The 20647-nt window shown below is 41.2% G+C and overlaps 1 protein-coding gene across 3 annotated transcripts in view; it reads left to right on the forward strand.

The window, feature by feature from the left end:
- Window positions 1–20647, forward strand: part of Tmem241 (transmembrane protein 241) — a 119444-nt gene that overhangs the window by 32141 nt on the left and 66656 nt on the right. For all 3 annotated transcript variants that reach the window (XM_048806438.1, XM_048806439.1, XM_048806441.1), the window contains 5 exons: window positions 8720–8797; window positions 13438–13463; window positions 17241–17292; window positions 18744–18792; window positions 20030–20075. In XM_048806438.1, the coding sequence (XP_048662395.1) occupies window positions 8720–8797; window positions 13438–13463; window positions 17241–17292; window positions 18744–18792; window positions 20030–20075 (251 nt within the window). The remainder of the gene's footprint in view (window positions 1–8719; window positions 8798–13437; window positions 13464–17240; window positions 17293–18743; window positions 18793–20029; window positions 20076–20647) is intronic.

Here is a 20647-nt window from a genome sequence, read left to right on the forward strand (position 1 = left end):
GGCAGCAATTCAGTAAAACCCTCCCAAGATTTTCATTATCTTCTTGCTACATCTAAAAGTGTTTCCCATAATCTTATAAAAGATTATGGACTCTGGGGAAAATATTTATGACATTGGATTTGACAGTAATCTCTTGGCTATGGTACCAAAGGCATAGGCAACAAAAGGAAAAAAATAGACTAACTGGACTTCATTAAAACTATAAACTTGGGTGCATGAAAGGATACTATCAACAAAGTAAAAAGGCCACCTAAAGAATGAGAGAAAATGTTTGCAAACTACTTCTCTGATAAAGAAACATTATAGAGACTATAAGGAGAACTCTTAAAAATCAACAGCAAAACCCAAACAATCTGTAATCCCAGTGGCTCTGGAGCCTGAGGCAGGAGGATTGTGAGTTCACAGCCAGCCTCAGCAATGGCGAGGCACTAAGCAACTCAGTGAGACCCTATCTCTAAATAAAATACAAAATAGGGCTGGGGATGAGGCTCAGTGGTTGAGTGCCCCTGGAGTTCAACCCCTGGTACCAAAACAAACAAACAGAAAACACAACAAACCCAAACAACTTGATTAAAAAATCTACAAAGGACTTGAATAGACATTTCTCCAAAGATGATTGATTTATAAATGGTCATGGAGAGATGATCAACATCATTAATCATTAGGAAAATGCCAATCAAAACTATGAGATATTTGTGTGCATGTATGAATATGTAACAATGAATCCCATCATTATGTACAATTAAAATGCACCAATAAAAATATTGAAATTAAATAAATTTTACAAGGAAACAAACAAAAACCTATGAGATACTACTTCATACTCATTATGGTGGTAAGTATAAAAAGAAACAGAAAATAACAGCCATCGACACCATTCATTTCTAAAACTCTTTTCATCTTGTAAAACTCCAAAACTCTGGACCATAAAGCACTAACCCCCGATTGACCCCTCCAGCCCTTGGTTAAGTATCACTTTATTTTCTGTCTCCATAAATGTAACTGCTCATATAACTGGAATTGTTGTCTTTTGGTTAGGATGTGGAGAAATTGGAATCCTTGGGCACTGCTGTCAGAGATGTAGTCATATAGCTGCATTGGAAAATGGTATGGTAGTGCCTGAAAATTTTTAAAATAGAATTATCATATGATTCATCAATTCCACTTTTGGATATATACCCAAAAGAATTGAAAGCTAGAATATGAAGAGATATTTGTGCATCCATGTTCATCTGTTATTCACAATCCAGAAGATAGAAGCAACTCAAGTGTCCACCAGTGTCTAAATAAACAAAATGTAGTAACACATACAATGATGTTATTCAGCCTTTAAAAGGAAGGAAATCCTGTCACATGCTTCAACATGGATGAACCTCGAGGACTTTACACTAAAGGAATAAGCCCGACACAAAAAGACAAACACTGAATAATCCCAATTTATATGGAATACTTAGAGTAGTTACATTTATGGCGACAGAAAATAGAGTGATACTTAAACGGGCTGGAGAAGACAAGGGAGGGCGGGTGTTTAGTGTTTTATGGGTTCAGAGTTTGAGATTTACAAGATGAAAAGAGTTTTGGAAATGAAGGGTGTCCAACAATGTGAGTGTATTTAATGCCTCTGAACTCCACATTTAAAAATGGTTAAAGTGTTAAACTTTGTATTCTGCACATTTTACCACAATTTTAAAAAATAAAAATATTTAAAATCCCCAGAAGAACTTTTTTTGGGGGATTATATGAAAAGGAGCTGATAACGTGTTCTTATTGGTCTCACTAGCACTCTTTGGGGTGCTGTGGGATATGCATATTTAGTTTAACTGAATTCGGGTAGAAGTGCAAGAAAAATAGCAGTACATCGAAACCAGGCAAAGCTGCCTATCACTCCAGTGTAGGCTTTTGTGCCAACTGGAGGGTTGTTGCCTCCGGAGGCCTTTTCTTATACCCACGAATATCTCTTGGGATTTGAATTTTATCAAACTGGAGGAATTCCTGGTATATTCAGATGCCTATTTTTCATACAACAAGGTCCCTAATCTGTCAGCTACTTTATGTGATACATGAAGAAAGAACAGAAATGGTCTCTGAGCTTGTGCTGGAGGTACATTAGGGCAGAAGGCAGTCAGCTCCTCTTATGTAAATAAAATATTTATGTAAACAAATACTTAAATTATATCATGCAAATCAATTTATAAATGTTCATTTATTTGTACACCTGTGCATATTCAAATACTTCATAGCTTCCAGAAAGGATGTACGGTAGCTGTTGTAGTTTTGACATGAGGTGTCCTCCCAAAGCTCCTGTGTTAATGCAGTAATTAATATTCAGAAAAGTGAAATGATTAGATTATGAGAGCTGTAATATAATTGGCAAATTAATCTCTTTCGTAGATTAGTAATTTGAAAGGACTACTGTGCCAGGTGGTAACTGTGGACTGGTGGGGTGTGGCTGGAGGAGGTGGGTCACTGAGGGCTTGCCCCTGGGAATTGTGTCTTGTCCCCCTGCACCCTTGTACCCTACTCCCAGCCGGTCCTTTTTGCCACAGTGCTCTGCTGGATCTCGGGCTGAGAGCAACGGAGTTGGCCGCCCATGGACTGAATGTCTGAAACCTTGAGCCCAAAATAAACTTTTCCTCTTTTAATTTGTTCTTGTTGGGTATTTTAGTCACAGTGATGAAAAGCTGGCTAACATAGTAGTTTATAAAAATACTTATAATGAAAACAAGATAAATATTTTCATGCAGAGGATTTTAGAAGAAATACAGATGAGACTTCAGAGACTTAATGCATATTTATGCCATATTATTTTATGACATAAATGCAACTGGGGTTTGAATCTAGCTCTCAACTTTCTGTAGCCAAATAAAAAGTCCCAGGACTCTTAGTGCTTATTAGAGCAGAGCCATTGCTGAAGAAAAGCAGTGCTATGCCTTGTTGTCAGGTCTGAAGGGAAGTTTCCCCAGGTCCTCATAGAGGATTGGCTGGGAGACTTCATGGGGCAATTCTCCCATACCGTCCTTATAATAAAACCCTCAATAACCTAGTGTCTAGGGTTCTTTGGAGACACATGACAGAAGAAAAAAATTGCTGGGGCTAGAAACCATGGCTCTCTAGTTATCTGGCTCCATACTAGTGTAGGCAGATAGCCTCAGAAAATTCCTCAGGAACATTATTTCTTGCATACACAATTCTGATAAATATTGGACTGTCAACAGTTACTAGCATGACTTTAAGCAGGGGTCTAGAGTGCAGTTATTCCATATTCAATATTAAGGACATACCTACATATTTAAAAATCACCCAAGGAGAAGAAAATAGGATTGACATTTTTTTTGATTGTTTTTGCTTTCTTTCTTTGGTACTGAGTATTGAATACAGGGGCACCTTACCATTGAACTACATCCCCATCCTTTTTTATTTTTTATTTTCTTTTAATATTTTAATTTTGAGACAAGGTCTCACTAAATTGCTAAGGCTGTCCTTGAACTTACTATCCTTCTGCCTTGGCCTCCCAAGTTGCTACAGGCACCATACCTGGCTGGACTGGCATTCTATAGAAATTAAAAAACTAGCCCAGGTCTTGCTTGACTAAGGGTCATCCACATCCCTGCAGAGTGACCAAGGCCATTTCTGCAGATGAGGCCAGAGTTTCCCCTAGAACGCTGCTCTAGGTTAGTTCCAACACCTGAACAAATAATTAAGGCTTCAAAATTCCATCTGAGAAGCATGAGAATAATGAAATATTTCTAAGGAATAGTTACCACTTTCTTCTCATATCCGAAAAAAATTCATTAGCACATAGATGAAATGTTAAATTTTAAGCTAATGCACTCTAAAGAATAAATTAGTTGTTAATTGTGCCCCTAAGTAATTCAATGAATTGACCTGCAATATAGTCAAATTTGGCCAATTACATTTTGGCAGACTTATGTCAAAAATGATGATTTGAGCTTGACAGTGGTTGATGTTGGGTCATTTTTTTTCCTGATGAAGGATGACTGTACCTTTTGTTGTTGAGGGCATTCCAAGATTCTTGTTATTGTGGAAGCACATACTTATTTTTCCGTTCTCTTTAGCAGCAAGTAGACATTTAGGTTAGAAAGGGGAACCAGAATGGATGCCTCAGTTTTCTCATTTGTATGATGGGATGTTAATAGTAGCTCATTTGTGGAGTCACTATGCATTTTAAATATGTGAAAGCAGGTAGATCAGTGTCTAGTATGTTCTAAGCATTCAATGTGTCTCACCTGCTACTACTGCTGTTATCATTTTTCAGGATTTTTGTTTGGTTTAACAGAAGTCCCTGCTGAAGCGAACTCTACAGAGATAATGGCAGGTATCCTAAAGAATCAGTTACTAAAGGGTCTTCTGAACTAATGTAACACACTTCAGACAAGGACCTATGCAATTAGAAGCCAAGAAAGCTTGGTGAAGTTGCCTGCTTTCTTTGATACTGTTGTTTTGCCTTTTCATTTTTTGATATGGGGTTCTTGGAATGTTGCCCAGGCTGGTCCCAAACGCCTGGGCTTAAGTGATCCTTCTGCATGCATCAGACTTTTTTGTTTTGGTGGGGTGGGGGTCTGGGGGAGGCGTTATCAGGGATTGAACTCAGGAGCACTCGACCACTGAGCCTCATCCCCAGCCCTATTTTGTATTTTATTTAGAGACTGGGTCTCACTAAGTTGCTTAGTGCCTCACTTTTCCTGAGGCTGGCTTTGAACTCACGATCCTTCTGCCTCAGGCTCCCAAGCCACTGGGATTACAGGTGTGCACCACCTTGCTTGGCCTGCATCAGCTTCATGAGTGGCTGGGACCACAGGTTTATGCCAGCATCCCTGGCTTAATACTGTTTTTGGTAGCCCCTTGTACAGGCAGAGAGTGTAACTGGTCAATTGTAGGCTATCTCTAATGCCTGCTAGCTTCTCAGTTGGAAAAATGGATTAAGAAATTCAGATTTAAAATTTAAACAGGAGTTGAAGGTATCCCTTTTAAAAATGGCATATATTTTACTTGATTCATCCATTTTATATTGTACCAGTTTTACTGGAATAAGCAGACTGCCAGGATTTGGAACACACCAATCAGATTGAACTTTAGACAGTTGGAGAGTTGGGAAGCTTTCACTAGGGACTTGACATAATTTAAGAGCCATAACATAAAGGCTAGGAGCCTCGGCTTGCAGTCAAGAGTCACAGCTCTCCCAGAACCAGTTGTGAGAATTTAAGCAAGAGGCCTAGTCTTTACACCTCAGTTTTCCTGTCTTTAAAAATCAGAGTAATAGCATCTACTAGTGGAGTTATTGGGAGGAGTTTTAAATAAGAGAATGCAAATAAATCATTGGCACCGTATGCTTAACACATTGTTGGCAGCTACTATTAGTGTGCTTTAAAATCAATTCTACACATAGGGATGGATCGTTTTCCAGAATCTGATCCAAGTAGAGCCTAGAAAAATTGAGTAGTCTACAGTTCATAAAATTGAAAAAATTAAGCCTCTTTGAAGTCCAGAGTAGGTGTAGTGTTAGGGTCTCAGTTATAAATCTGATCTCAGTACTGATTTTTTAAAAATACCTTTTTTTAGTTGCAGATGGACACACTGTCTTTATCTTATTTATTTATTTTCATGTGGTATTGCGGCTTAAACCCAGTGCCTCACATGTGCTAGGCAAGCAGTCTACCACTGAGCCACAACTGCAGCCATTCATTACTGATTTTATAGCCAGGGAGTAAAAGCTATTTCAAATAAGGTCTTCACTTGATAAGCTTACTCACTTTCATGTGCCACATGATTAACCTAAGACTTTCTTTGCCATCTTCTCAAGAACTGGAATGCCTGGGGCCCACCTTGCCAAACATGGGCCTAATGGATAAAGCCACCTTTTAAAAAAAATGCCCTTTAATAATTTTTTTCCCATTTTTTGTGGGACTGGAATTGAACCCAGGGCCTTGCACATGCTAGGCAAGTGGGCTAACTCTGAGCTACATCCTAGCCCTTCCCTTAATCATCTTAAAACACATATAAAATAACTTAAAATATGAAAAGTTTAAGAGGAATTATTAAAAGCACAAAAGATAAATGCAAAACAGAAAAGATTGAAATAAACTCTGATTTTGAAAAGAAAAAATCAAAATGAGTTGAGCTTTTTTAAAAAACAAATTAAGTTGAACATGGACATAATACCTTTGTTTTACTTATTTATTTTATGCAGTGCTGAGGATTGAACCCAGTGCCTCATGTGTGCAAGGCAAGCACTCTACCACTGGACCACAACCCCAGCCCCATGAGTTGAACTTTTAAAAATATATATTTTTTAGTTGTAGATGAACACAATACCTTTATTTTATTTATTTTTATGTGGTGCTGAGGATTGAACCCAGTGCCTCACACATGCTAGGTGAGTACTCTATCATGAGCAACAACCCCAGCCCTGAGTTGATCTTTTAATGAAAAACAAAGACATGTTTTTTAAAAGGCAAGAAAATGCAAATAAAGAATTAAAAAAGAAAAACAAATAATGCAAAGTAGAATAGAATACTGAAATAGAGCAGAAGCTAAATGATCATAAAAATTTTAAAAACAAGGTAAATATATATCCTCTCTAAAGATAAAGCAAGGAGGTGAGCTGCATAATCTTGAAGCAGATCCTCTGAGCTGAAACAATGGGATGAGCTGCCCATTAGTGATTACCATCTTCTGAACAGTGCTGAACCCTGATCATGGTCCTTCTCCAAAGTGATTTTGTGATTTCGGTGGTTCCTTCTAGCAGCCCCAGCTGTTATCCCCACATTACCAGGGAACTGCAGCCTGGATGCTTGCCTTTCTCCACAAGAGAAAGATGCCAAAACAGTGCTCTTATTCTTGGTGTTTTTCTGCCTTCCGTGAAACATCATTATGTCATCAGTAATGAAGACAATAACAGAACCCCTGCCCTTACTCCTTCCCCCTCACCTTGTCAAGATAACCTGTCAAGTTAGGAGAGTCTGTCATTCTTAGCGAATGTGCAATGGATCCTTGCATGTCCTAATAGCCCACTGTGTTATATTTTTTATATCTTTGCCTCCTTTTTTTTAAACTTTGTGCAGATTTGGTCCCATTTATCCATATATTTCCTCAGTTCCATATTCTAAGTATTTCCTTGATGTGGCCACTTTTCTCCAACTGCATTGCCACCACCCAGTTTAGACTACCATCTAGTCACTGTATCAGTTTCCTGTGGCTTCTGTAAAAAATTACCACATATTTGGGTGGCTAAAAACAACAGAATCATATGGCCATAAGTCCAAAATCAGTTTCACTGAGTTGAAATTAAGGCATTGGAGGATCATACTCCCTGCAGAGGCTCTAGGGCAGAAACTTCCTCAACTCCTCCAGCTCTGGTGTCCGTCAACATTCCTTGGCTTGTGGCCACATCACTTGAGTGGCTCTGGGTTCCAGTGCTTCTTGACTGTGTGTATCAGACTCTCCTTTCTTTATGTTAGGATACTTATGCCTGCATCTAGGGCCACCAGCTAATCCAGAATAATCTCCTGTTTACTTAAATTCACAAAGACCCCCTCCCCTCTTTTGCCATATAAAGTAACATTCCCAAGTTCCGTGGATTAGGATGTGGATATATTGGGGGTGGAGGCTCAGTCTATGGTATCCCTAGACTTTTGCAGCCATCTCTGTCTCCTTTCCCCGAGTTCCTTTAAATTTGCAGATCAATTCATATCTGAGTCTGCCTTAAAATTCTTCAGTGATTCTTGTGGCCCATGGATGCTCCTACTTCCTTGATGTGGCCTGTCATTGCTCTCTGCCTTTTCTCCTCCTGCTTTTCTTTTATTGTATGTTCCATTCATGCTCAATTTCCTCTAGTTCCATGGAGGAGCTGGGTTTGTTTCTCTGGGCCTCTGCTCTGTTCTCTCTGAGACCCTTGCCCACCTCTGTGTGAGTCCAGTTCTCACTTGGACTTGGGTCTTCATCTCCTCAAGAAGACTTGCTGTCCCTGCCTGGGTCAGCTGTGCCTTTCTGTGTGTTCCTTTTGAGCTCTCACATACTTGGGACAGGATCCCTTGCAATGTCTACCTTGTTCATGTGATGTGTCCCCTGCACCTGGCATGCTGCCTGATACACGGGAGGTGCTTAATAACTGTTTCTTTCTTTCTTTTTTTTTTGGTACCAGGGATTGGACTCAGGGGCACTTGAACACTGAGCCACATCCATAGCCCTATTTTGTATTTTATTTAGAGACAGGGTCTCACTGAGTTGCTTAGTGCCTTGCTTTTTGCTGAGGCTGATTTTGAACTCTTTTTTTTTAAATTTTGTTTTCTTAGTTGTTGATGGACCTTTATTTTATTGTATGTGGTGCTGAGAATCGAACCCAGTGCCTCATGCATGCTAGGCACGTGCAGTACCGCTGAGCCACAGCCCCTGATTTTGAACTCTTGATCCTCCTGTCCCAGCCTCCTGAGCCCCTCTGGGATCACAGGTGTGCATCACTGCACCTGGCAATAACTGTTTCTTGATGAGAAAACCTACAGGAGGGGAGCCTTTCCAACCACCCTACCAAGAATAATGCCCCCCAAAGAGCGCCAATGTATGCAGAAGAGTTTGCTGGAGATATGCTCTATGGGAATGCCAGACATTCCCACAGATCTTTATTTTTAAACAAAAATCAAGAATCATGTAACTATGAGATTGGAGAAAATATTTTCATGCTTATTATTCTGTTTTCTTTCAGGCCGTTCCTGTGTTTCTCATTTTGCATAATGCAGCTGAAGTTATCATCTGTGGCTACCAGAAGTGTTTTTGGAAAGAGGTAAGTGATCATGCAAAACGTTAGTTTCACATCCCTAGCCTTAAATTTCTAAGAAACACTCTTCTTTTCAGCGCCCTCAATGAGTGTCCATTCCTGCCACCAATTTCCAGTCAAGACTGCCTGACAGTGGTTCCTGATTGCAGGGAACCTGCTTTTAACATTGCTCAGTGGATCAGATGTTTGTGGGAATGTTTGTTAGTGTGAATGCAGCTCGACTCCAGACCAGGGCTGAACCAGAACCTCAGGAGACAGAGGAATTTGCCCAGGCCTGGTTGGTAGCAGTCCCACCCCTAGCTTGTCCAGGTACCACAAGAAAATGCCCGCAGGGCTTTACACAGAGCATTTGCTCAGCCAGGGAAGCTTTTCTTTCCAGTCCTAGCTGTATCTCATACTAGCCAGAGCAAGCCCTTCACCTTTGGGGTCTCCATCTGTAAAAAACAACAGCTACGCATGTGTAAGTGCCTCCCACAGTTTCTAGCACATCGTGGGTGCTCTGTTTGCCAGCTATGATGATCAGTGTTATTATGGGTGGTTTAATTTGGTCCCATGGCTTGTTTTCCTCCGGGTCTCCCCAGGCATCTGTAATGCAAAGGGATTCAATGGAACGGATCTGCTTTTCCCATCATGCTTCTCAGGTGGGAATTCCAATTCTGGCCATCTTCACCCAACTCAGAAACCTAGGGGTACCTTCCACTCCTTAGTCTCCTTTCCCCCTACCTTCAGTCTGTTACTGAGTCTGTCTCTTCTCCATTCCCACTGCCGCAGTCACCCTAGTTCAAGTCCTCTGTCTTTGGGTGGCCTAGCTGAGGCACTGAGGGATGAGAACTTGGTCCCCTGAGCACTTGTGGCAGTCAGGTAGGGCCTGTGTCCTTTCCTCTGCAGCTGTTCCAGCAAAGGTGGGAGCTACAGTCCACTTGGCACCTGGCCGATCTCCATGTGGGTAAAGGGTTCCTTGCTCCTCAAGGAGAATGGCTCCTTTCTCTCTGATATTTTACTTACCACACCATCGTGCAGTTTCCCTATCTCACCAGTTCTGTGCTGTGCTTTTTTTTTTTTTGCTTTCATCAATCTAAAATCAGGAGACTCTTACAATCAATCATGTGGTGTAATTGTTTTCCTTCTGACATTTATAATCAGTGTTGTCTTAGGTTCAGTGAGATAAGGAAATATTTTCCCTGTGTCTCCAGGAGGCTTCCTTTGAGCCCTCCCAAGGTCAGGGATCATGGGACAGGTGTCTTTATAGAAGTGGTGCTAAGCTGAGCTATCACCGAGTAGGCACTGAGGATCAGGTTCACCATCGCCCTGATAGCTGCTCAGCTCTAGGAGGCTGACTCATAACACTCGGATTCCAAAAAGCCCAATTAGTCCTGAGAGTGGTACTTTTTTACGAATTTAGAAATGAAGATTTACCTGGTCTGGGGGTGGGATTGAGGTACCTCTTCAGGGTTTTGTTTCCTGATGGACAAGTCGAGTCCTGTAGATGAAGGTGAGTAGGACTTGGGGTTAGAGAGTCCCCTTGCCATTCAGCAGGAGACCCTCTTCTTCCCTGCAGGCCAGGGGCCAAGATTCTGTCTGAGAGAACCTGTCCTTGGAATTAATTAACTCCATTTCATTAGTAAGGCAAATCAACCTCATTTCTTGTCTGGGAAAATTAGAAAACAATTGTGTGGGTAACATTTTTTTTTTAGTTATTTTTTTAAAAAAAGCTTTTGTTTCTTGTATAAATACAAGATGGAATCAGCTATAGAAAAGCAGAAGAAAAAATTCTGGAAATCAACTGTTTCTGCTTCCCCAAGGAACCCGTGTATTTTTAGCAGACTTTTTTTTTTCTGTGTACATGTAGAGATGTATTTACACAAAGGGTAAAACCCACCCTGGTGTTTCCGTTTAACACTTTGTCAGGAATCCATATTCCTGTCAGCATTCCATGTTGGATGAAGCATACTTTTGGCCAGTCCCTCCTTGCAGACCCGCAGGTGGTTTCTGGCTACTCAGCATTAAAATATGCTCTGTGATGAAGATGGCTGGGATGTAGGCTTGGTGTGACTTACGTTCCTCACCCTGTGACTGGGAGCCCCGATGTATGTAGGATCCCATTTCATAAGGAACACATTGCTCCCCACCTCACAGACTGTCAAATGGTACGATGTTATTCTGTCCCTTATGTGTGTAGATTTGAATAGAATCCATTTTGGAAAGTCAAGTTGACCTCCTCATGACCTTGTTCCCAGATTATGAGAATAAACTCAATCTGGAACCTGTAGCTCATTTTCATGATCGACAATTTGTTCTTTGTGTAGGCACATATACGTGCACACACAATTTGACTGTAAGGTACTGTGTGGCTCATGGAATTCAACATCTACCTTGCAGATACATTAGAATAATGCTTTTTGTTTGTTTCGAATTTATTAGGTATACACTAAATAGCAAACATTTTGCTAGGCCTAAAACTGGAGATGTGTAGGAGGTATTGATTATCCTTATAGAACTCAGCATTGAGCGGACATGTAATTGTGAGTTGTGATGCCCATACAGACTGGGATGAGGTGTGGGTGGACCAGGAGGTGACCACCAGCAAGTCCTCTGGGAGTGAGCAGGGAAGGCCTCCCCAGGGCTAGATTTGAGCCAAGACACACAAGATACATAGGGATTTTCTAGTTAGACAAGAAGAAAGGGTGCTCCAGGCTGGCACAGGAAGCAGCAAATGAAGGGTGGTGACTTAAGAGGACCAGCAGTTGTGTCCTGGCAAGCAGACTGGAAGAAAAAAGTCAGATTTTTGAAACCAGAACGCCTGGGTTCAAACCCCATGTCCTTGGATGACTTCCCTAACTTCTCCAGTGAGTCAGGTGCCCTTATCTAGAACAAATAACCCACAACTATTAATTATCTCATAATTAAATAAGTCAATGCATACAGAGCCCTTAGGAGTAGTGCTGGGCACAGAATAAGTTAGCTAACCCTGAGTGATGTTAGCCACTTATTGTTAATTTTGGCAGTGTGACTTTTGAGGAGTTGTGTTGGCCCATTCAGAAACTGAGCTATTGTTGGGACTCATTACTGGGTTATTTCTAAACAAAGGTAACATTAAGTCCTCAGTTGTTTTCAGAGCCCTGGGAGAAGAGAGCTAAGTAACGAATTCATTGCTTGTTTTCATTGTCTGGGCTCTTTTAATCTGAAGGAGTTTAAAATTTTAAAAAGAATCTGTCCCCTGTGGGAGAGGGAACTCTTTCAGGCTCTGGATGGATTTGTTGCCTTGCAACAGACACCCCACAATAGTTACTGGGCAAACATGTTTTTCATGAAAAAGTTGGGACTTCCCTTTAATCTCTGTCCTTCCTGACCTATTGTTCCACCAGACTGTGGAGATTTTGGTTACATTTGGCTCAGAATCTTTTAGAAATATATTTTATCTGTAGTGGGGACAATTATGCAGGAACCGTGAGCCCTTCGGTGGTTATCCTCTCTGCATAAACGAAAGGCTAGATAAATGAAAGCTGTTCCCACCAGGGGGCAGAGTAGCCATGCCTGGCTCTGCTTCCTGTACTCAGATGCCAGACTGGATAAAAATCAGAGATTAAAAATCCCAAGGATGCAAGCCACTGCTTTGCACACAAATAGAATCTGTTTATTAAAATAACAAAAACTTGGTTATTTAGTAAAAATTGCACACTTAAGATAGCCTGGTAGCAAACCGCTTATGTTTCTCTTGTCAAAGCCTCGCTTCTAAACAATATTTATACTTCACACTTTATCTGAACTAGTGTCGAAATTGTAATTTGTCCCCAACTCGCAAAACTATCCTTCTGAAATCTCCAGAATAAATCTGTCATCCTATCTGTCTGTTTCTTCTACAAAACACAAGAATCTGTGCTACTCCCTCCTTCGTCTGTTCAAAGAATACAGTGAAATTGATTAATTGGCAGGAGTTTATAAAGGTTGAGTCCAAATTAGAATTTATTCATTGTAAGAAATCCTAAATGAAAAGTTTCCATTCCTCAGTCTGCCATTTGTTCTCTCTCTCTTCACCTTTTTTTCTGTTTATTAATTTTCACATCATCACCGGTCATTTTATAGGACTGCTCAGAGGCAGAGGTGGATAAATGAAAGGGTTATTTGAAGAGACAGACCTGTGGCTCAGGGTGCATGCATGCACCTCTAGTCCCAGCTACCTGGGAGGCTGAGGCAGGAGGAACACTTGAGTCCAGGAGTTTGAGGCCAGGTTGGGCAACGTAGTGAGACCTCATCTCAAAAATAAGTAAATACAAATAAAGAGACAGACCTAGAAGATAAGTTGGATTAGAGCTTAATTTATTTTCCTACGTGGATATGGATGGTGTCGATCTCTCTCTCTCGTTTCCCTCTGCTTGGTATGGAAGATTCTTGAAGGTTGCCCTGACATCATTTTGCTTTTCACGGGTAAACATTCTAATGGTGAAAGTGCTTTGCCGAGGTGACTCAGCTCTGGAACTGAGTCATCCTTCATTTGGTCCAAGCAGAAAAAGCTTTAAAAAAGAGTGAAGTGTAGCAAGCTTGCAAAACCTCTAATAAATTCGCTCATAATTTATTTGCCTCTTAATTGAAATGTTTTTTGGGGGAATATTTTTGAAGACTAATTATGTGTCTTTACTTTCATACAGAAAACATCTCCTGTAAAGATCTATAGGTAAGTTTTTAAAAAATCAAAACATCTCTTTAAAACATAAGATTGAACCTCACTTTAACTTGGTTGATAGACTTTTGAAGATTCTGAGAGCTGACAGAGGAATTTATTATAAACAGTTATATATCCCTATTTTATGTCTTATTTTAAAACATATTCTCTCCTCTTCTCTCTCTCTCTCTCTCTCTCTCTCTCTCTCTCTCTCCCCAAAATTTTATTCCTAAGGGGAAAACAAAACTAACTCGTGTTAGATTTCAGCTCTTGATGCCCCAAAACTTCGTAATAAGTTGTGCAATATTGGTGGAGAACTGAAAAACATGGAGATGACTTAAATTTTTTAAAAATAATGCAGTTTATTGAGGCTCTAAGATGTTCCACTGTGGGAAAAGCATTAGCCTGTGAGTCCCAGGATCTAAATTGCAGTCCTGGGCACAGCACAGTGATGGTGGGCAAGTTTCTTCCCCCTCTGAACCTTGGTTTCCTTGGCAGAGCATGATTGGACTCTCATACAGGTCTCTCCAAATCTGAATTCTCGTTCTAACTCCTTACCTTGTTCTCCCACCCCTTCCTCCTTCCTCTGCTGTAACTGAGATGCTCAGTCCCATGATAGAAAACCAACAGCGATGCTTTGATACACAGATTTAGGATTTTTGTTTCAGATTTTTCTGGGCTTCCATCCAGCCGCGCCCCCCTCTTTTTTTTTTTTTTTGCCTTTATTACAGGTTACAGCTGGAAAGGAAAATGTAAAACAAAATTTCAGGTCTCACCACTTGTTTAAAAGGAGATTCTCAAAGTGTTAAAGAGAGGCATCAAAGCCCCTAATATTGTGAGGTGGCCGGCACCCTGACAGGGTAGATTCCTGCTCAGGAGGTGTGAGCTGCCTGAGGAATAGAAAGTCTGAATTAATTAGTAAGAAATAGAGCCAGAGCCAAAAATTAGATGAAAGAAAAGTGGAGCGCCTGGTAGGTCTCCAGTCCTGATAGGAGCTGGAACTGAACAACTGAACGTGGATTCAGTTCTTTATTCAAGGGGGAGGGCTTCAAAGGCAAGGATAAGGTTTCAGGGGCAGGGGTCTTGCAGCAAATGGGTTGATTGTCATCTTGGCAAGCTACCCCCATCTCTGAGAGGCTGTGTGGCTTCAGCGGGTCACTCCATCTCCAGTGCAGTGCTAAACTTAAGACATAGCTAGGTACGAAGTTACATGAATTGGGCATTCTCAACAGCAGGGTTGCCACTGGGAGTTCCCGAGACCAGACCTTCCTGCCTAATGGCTTCCATGTTGTTTGGGTTCACACACAGTTCACAAATGCTCCCAGCACCCTAATACCTGATACATAATTGCTCAAGTACCATAGGAACCAGGCCCCCGTCTCACCCCCTGGGTATCCCCCCATCTCCTTCATCCTCAAGGGATTCTCTGCATGAGGGGATCTCTAAATGTGCATTCCCTGGGTGGGAAGGAGCCTATATTCCAGAAAGCCCTCTACTCCAATAGACACCAAACCTATTAGGATTCTTCTCTTCTCCCACCTAAAGCCTATTGCCTATTGCTGAGCAGCCTCAGCAGCCCCCTGACAATCTCTCTTCCACTCACCACAATCTTTGCCTTGCATTCTTCTCTAGGTCACTTTTGTGTGTGCATTGAAAGCAGGGAGGCTGAAGGAGGAGGGTAGACTGGGTTGGAGAACCTTCTGGGCCTCATGCTGTTCTATATTCTCCTGTCTTGACCTTCCCAAGTCTTGGACCCAAGTCTGAGGGTTCCTCTGTGCCAGTCTCCTGCTCTGGTGCAGCCATCTGGTGTCATTACAGCAGTAAGCACTTGGAATTGGTTAGCATCAGTTTCCAGGACATTGAGATTGTTATTATCTGCTTGTTGAATGTTGTATAGGTATGATATAATATATTACGTGCACAGATGTCTATATCATGTAATATATATGTGTGTATAATCTATGATCTATAGAAAAATATAGATTAATCTATGTTCTATATTTAGATTATGTATTAATATGTGATCTATATAAAGAGCATAGAATTTTGTATGTATGGGATATGTATCAGTATGAGATGCCAATGACAGAATCCCCTGAAAGTGAAAATTCTGTATCCAGTGCTTCTTTTCATGCCTTGATCCTCTGCTGTTTGTCTCCTGATGGAATAGGTCAGTAGTGAGGGCCTAACATTATATATGTTGTTGCGCTCATAAAATGAAAAGAGAAGAGAGACCAAGACTTAATTTGGGTTTTGGGCTTTCTGATGCCTTCTTTTAGGAGAACAGAATGATTGGGGAAAGCTACAGGCAAAGCCATTTTGTATATGAAAACCAGAAGACAGATGCTAAAAACCAATGATTACTGAGCCAGCTCCAAATGAACTTTGTGATGAATGAGGATAGTTTTCTGAAAATATCTGATTGGCAACATTATTTTTTGTGCAAGAATTTTTGAAAAACATTATATTGTGGAAATCTCTAAACCTATAAAAAAAGTAGACAGTAATATAAGGAAGCCCATCTACCTATCTTCCAGCTTCAATAATTTTTAATTTATGGACCTACCCACTGCTTCACTTCAGTATGACTTTGAAGCACATCCTAGCACCATAGCATTTCATCTGTAAATATTTCAGTATGTAAAAGAGATTTTTCTATTTATATAAGAAATAAAGTGTAAACCTACAGAGAGGTTGCAAGAATATTACAATGAACGCCCATGCATTATTCACTTACATTCACCCAGTGATAACATTTTTCCATTCTCTCTCTCCCCCCTTCTCTATCCTCCCTTTTCTCCCACATATATAATGCATGTCTACACATACCTAACATTATTACCCAAAACACAGAAAGATATTCTTATTTTTCTGAACCATTTGAGTGTAAATTGCAGAGACCATGACCCTACTCCTAAATACTTCAAAGCATATCTCCTAAAAAAAAGCAATCCTTTTTATATAACTGAAGGGCACTTACTAAATTTAGGAAATTGATATCTGATACAATACTGTTATCTAATATCTCAGCCCAAGTTCGTGTTTTTCCAGGATCCCAGTATTATCTTTTGTAGCAATTTCCCCTTCAAGAATGTCATGTCTCTCTTGTGTCCTTTAATCTAAGACAGTCCCTCAGCCTTTCATTGCCTTCACATTTTTGAAGCATACAGGCCTGTTGTGTTTGTGGACTGTAAGTTTGGTTTTGTCTCAGCCTTTTCTCCTAATTCAATTCAGCTTTCACCTGTTTGACAGAGCCTCAAGTGTGATGTTGTACCTTAGTGTGTCCTAACAGGAGGCACAGGGCATTGATCTATCCAGTTATTGGATATTATTGAGTCTGAACATTAGATTAAAGTTGTGTACAAAGGATTTTAATAAGCTTTTTTTTTTTTTTTTTTGTTCATGGTGTTTCTGTCATGATGGTGATCTGGTTGCCTAACTAGACACCCATGTTTTCTGGGGATCTATAGTCAAAAACCTCCTTTTATTAGCTATTTGACAGACACACTGTTTCATGAGTGAGCCAGCTCTGGTTTTCATGTGTCCAGCAAGTGCCCGACTCTGGGCAATGGCTAGCTGAGCTGCAGAGAAGATGTCTGGCTGTCAGCAGAGAATGTAATTGAAAACCACACAGGAGTCAGGGTTCTCAAAGGATGAAGGGGGAACTGGGTTGGTCTCAGGCTCTTTGCCTCCTCCAAACTCCAAGGGATCTGGTCCAACCTCCACACTCTCTGGGAAGGGCTTTGATCTTGAAAGGTGAAGCTGCCTGTTTTATCTGCCTGTCCACAGCGCCCTCTTCCTCTTGGCAGCTGCAGGGTGCCTTCCCTTCAACGACTCCCAGGTAAGTCCAGGTAAACTCCTTTTGCCTTCAAAGAGTCTTTTACTCTCTGAAGTCTCGCATGTGTGCAGACTTTCCTAGTCCTTGCTTTGAGAATGAGGAGGCATTCAGAAGCTCCCAGGCTGGGGCCTTTTGGCCCAGGAGCACTGTTTCCCCCAGGCCTTAGAGGTCTGGCCCTGGGTTGCATGCATTTCATTCTTGTGCAAGTCTGTGAACCTGCACTCCCATGCCTGGGTCGCCCCAGCCTCAGGCATTGAGGCAAAGTTGATTTTCCTGCTCATCACCAGGGCCTCTGCTGGAAGTGAGTTTTACTTGATCACCCTGTGCCAAATTGGAGATTTCCTTATGAGGCACTAAGGACCCATCGCATCCCCAGTAGCCATCTCCTTGCTAGGTTTTTCTTTCTTTTCTGCCTCCCTTTCTCCCCCAGCATTCTTAAGTGCCCCCCCCCATGCCACCCTAGTATCAGGCTCTGAGACTTTGTTGTGGCAGAAATCAGAGTCTATTCAGTGCAAAGGGGGAGGGAGATGGACAAGTGAGCAGTCAACTAATTATGACAGGGAGACCAGGACTCAGTCCAGAGAGGTAGGGAGGCTATGAAGTACTTAAGAAGACTCAGGGACTTGGAAAATGGGAACAGCTAACAATGATAGGATCCTGCTGTGTGCCGTCCCTGCACCAATTCTTTTTATGCCCTATTTTACTTAAAATTTCACAACAATTCTATAGGACAGGGACTATTATTATCTCCATGAATAGCTAAAGAATAGTGAGACCCAAAAGGTCACCTGCTAATGAATAAGAGGGGATTTTAGAATGTAACCTAGATCGCTAGAGCCAGGCACTGCTTACTGAACCGAAATCTGAAAGAATGAGGAAAGTGCCAAAGGGGCCATGGGTATGCTGGGATTTGACTTTAATAAACACCTACTATGTGGCCACCCCATTCTAACTCCTGCCTTCCTGGGACTTCCATCTAGTGGAGGGTGGGCGGAGATGGAGACAGACTGAGAATAAGGAAACTGTAGAGTGTGTCAACTATATGAGGGCTGTGGAGAATAATAGAAAGGGAGAAAAAGAGTCTGCTTGGCTAGTAAGCAGAGAGCATTTGTTTTGGAAAATGCAAACCATCCTTGTTCTTTGAGGGTGGGGGGCTGTAGTCATGACTGGAGGGTTTGTGGGGGCTTGTCATTGAGGTCCTGGAGTGCCATGAGTTTGGATTTGCACATAGTGTGGTGGCAGTGTGGGTAAGCGGGGACGGAGGCCAAGCTGCATCAGGAAGTTGTTGTAGGCTACTGGGTGACATATGAGGGAGAATGGACCTAGACACTAAGAGTACTGGTTTGAAACCTTGCCCAGCACTGTGCTTTGATGACTCAGGTTTCTGCCTGCTGTGCGGATGCTGTTTGTACTCAGAGCTGTTTTTTTTTTTCTTTCTTTATCCTGTATTACAGTTTGATCCAGATGGATATTTTTGGGCTGTAATTCACTTATTCTGTGTAGGTAAGTTTTAACTAAATGCTTACTTAAATATTTGAGGTATGTTTTTTTAATTGGTATGTTATAATTTTACTTAAGAGTGGGATTCATTATGCCATATTTGTGTAAGCACATAATTTGATCATTATCATTCCCGTTGCCTTCCTTTTCTCTCTTCCCCTAATTTTCTAGCTGTATTCACTGATAGTGACTCTGGACAATAGGAAAATTAAATCCAAGGTTAAGGGCTGGGGTTCTAGTTCAATGGTAGAGCACTTGCCTAGGATGGGTAAGGCACTGGGTTTGATCTTCAGCACCACATAAAAACAAACAAATAAATAAAATAAAGGTTAAATTCCTTTAAAAAATCCAAGTTTAAAATTAAGTGGGCATTTTCTGGATTTGTTTTTCTATTTTGGAGTTTTCTTCAACTATTTCCCTTTCCAATATAGTTCCCTTTCCTCTCTTTCATGATAAACATTGGCTCAGATAGAATGTTGGTTGTTCTTTCTTTAAAAGGGCAGAAAGGAAGGAATCCAAAAGCATATTTTAAAAAGCAAGCAAATAGTAATAATAATAATAATAATAATAATAATAATAATAATATCATCAAGTTGGTGTAATAAAAGAACCATCTGATTTTTTTTTGTTGTTTTTTGTTTTGTTTTAGTACGGGGGATTGAAATCAGTCCGGAGCACTTAACCACTGAGACAGGATCTCAGGGCCTTGCTAAGTCACTGAGGCTGGCTTTGAACTTTCTGTCCTCCTGGCTCAGCCTGCCAAGCCACCAGAGTTCAGGATTGCGCCAGCACACCTGGCAGACCATCTGATTTTATTTCAGAGTCATATGTTCAGTGTTTCTTGTTTGTAATCTTAGGGGGAATAAACAGTGCCCTGGATTTATTAACACAGTTTAGAAATGTTCAGAAATCCCTCAGTGTTTCTCTTTCCCATGTGCATTGTGTGAAGGAAGTAAAACCTTCCTTTTAATTATATATCTACCTGTGGATCATGACACTTTCCTTGCCTGGTGCTCCCTGTGGGCCACTTGAAGGACTGACTACATTATCACGGAGGACCATTGAATTCACATCCTTGAGTCCCTCCAATGTTCTTAGTCCTCTCTTGTCAGTGTGTGACCCTCATAGGGAAAAGGGGACCAGGAGCTGTGCTGTTAGGGTTCTTCTCTGCCTGGATTTTGTACTTTCTTGAAAGTGCAGGCAGCTCTTTAAGCAGAATGTCATGTGACTTCATTTCCAGGTGCTTATAAAATACTACGGAAGTTCCAGAAGCCTAGTGCATTAAGGTAAGCTCTGAATGTTTGGTGAGTTGTTTGGTTAAAGGAAAGAGATGAGATCTATTCAGCATGAGATTCTTCCATCTGGCCAGACTCTCTGCAAGTCTGGTTGCAGGAGGGCAGCAGAGAGCCCTCAAAGCTGCCTGTCCTCTTTCTGCCTGCTGCACCAGCCACTCTGGGCCAGGTCCGCTGCCATCTGAGAGGGATCAGCTTTCAGCTATGTGTGTAGAGACATGGATCACCTTTCCTTCATGGGCAGCCTTTTAGATAAGAATTTAATGAACTGTATATGATCAGCTGCTTTGGACCCCAGTCAACTAGGTTTTTTTTTTCCCCCAGTGCCTTCCAAACTTGACTCAGTTTATTCCTAGGAGTCTCCCTACTTCTGTTCTTGGATAAAATAAATCCCTCGTTGCAGCAAGCAATGGAGTCCCTTTGGTGAATGTGAATATAAAAAAAAAAAAAGATAAGAATTGTGGCCTCAGTTGAGGGGGACTAGCCGCCTCCGGCTCTTGAGGCCTGAAGCCCTAAAAAGGAAAGGCCCGAAGGCGGTGGCCTTTTTTTTTTTTTTTTTTATAAAG

This window comes from Marmota marmota, unplaced genomic scaffold (assembly GCF_001458135.2).
Source record: "Marmota marmota marmota unplaced genomic scaffold, marMar, whole genome shotgun sequence".
NCBI classification, from domain to species: domain Eukaryota; kingdom Metazoa; phylum Chordata; class Mammalia; order Rodentia; family Sciuridae; genus Marmota; species Marmota marmota.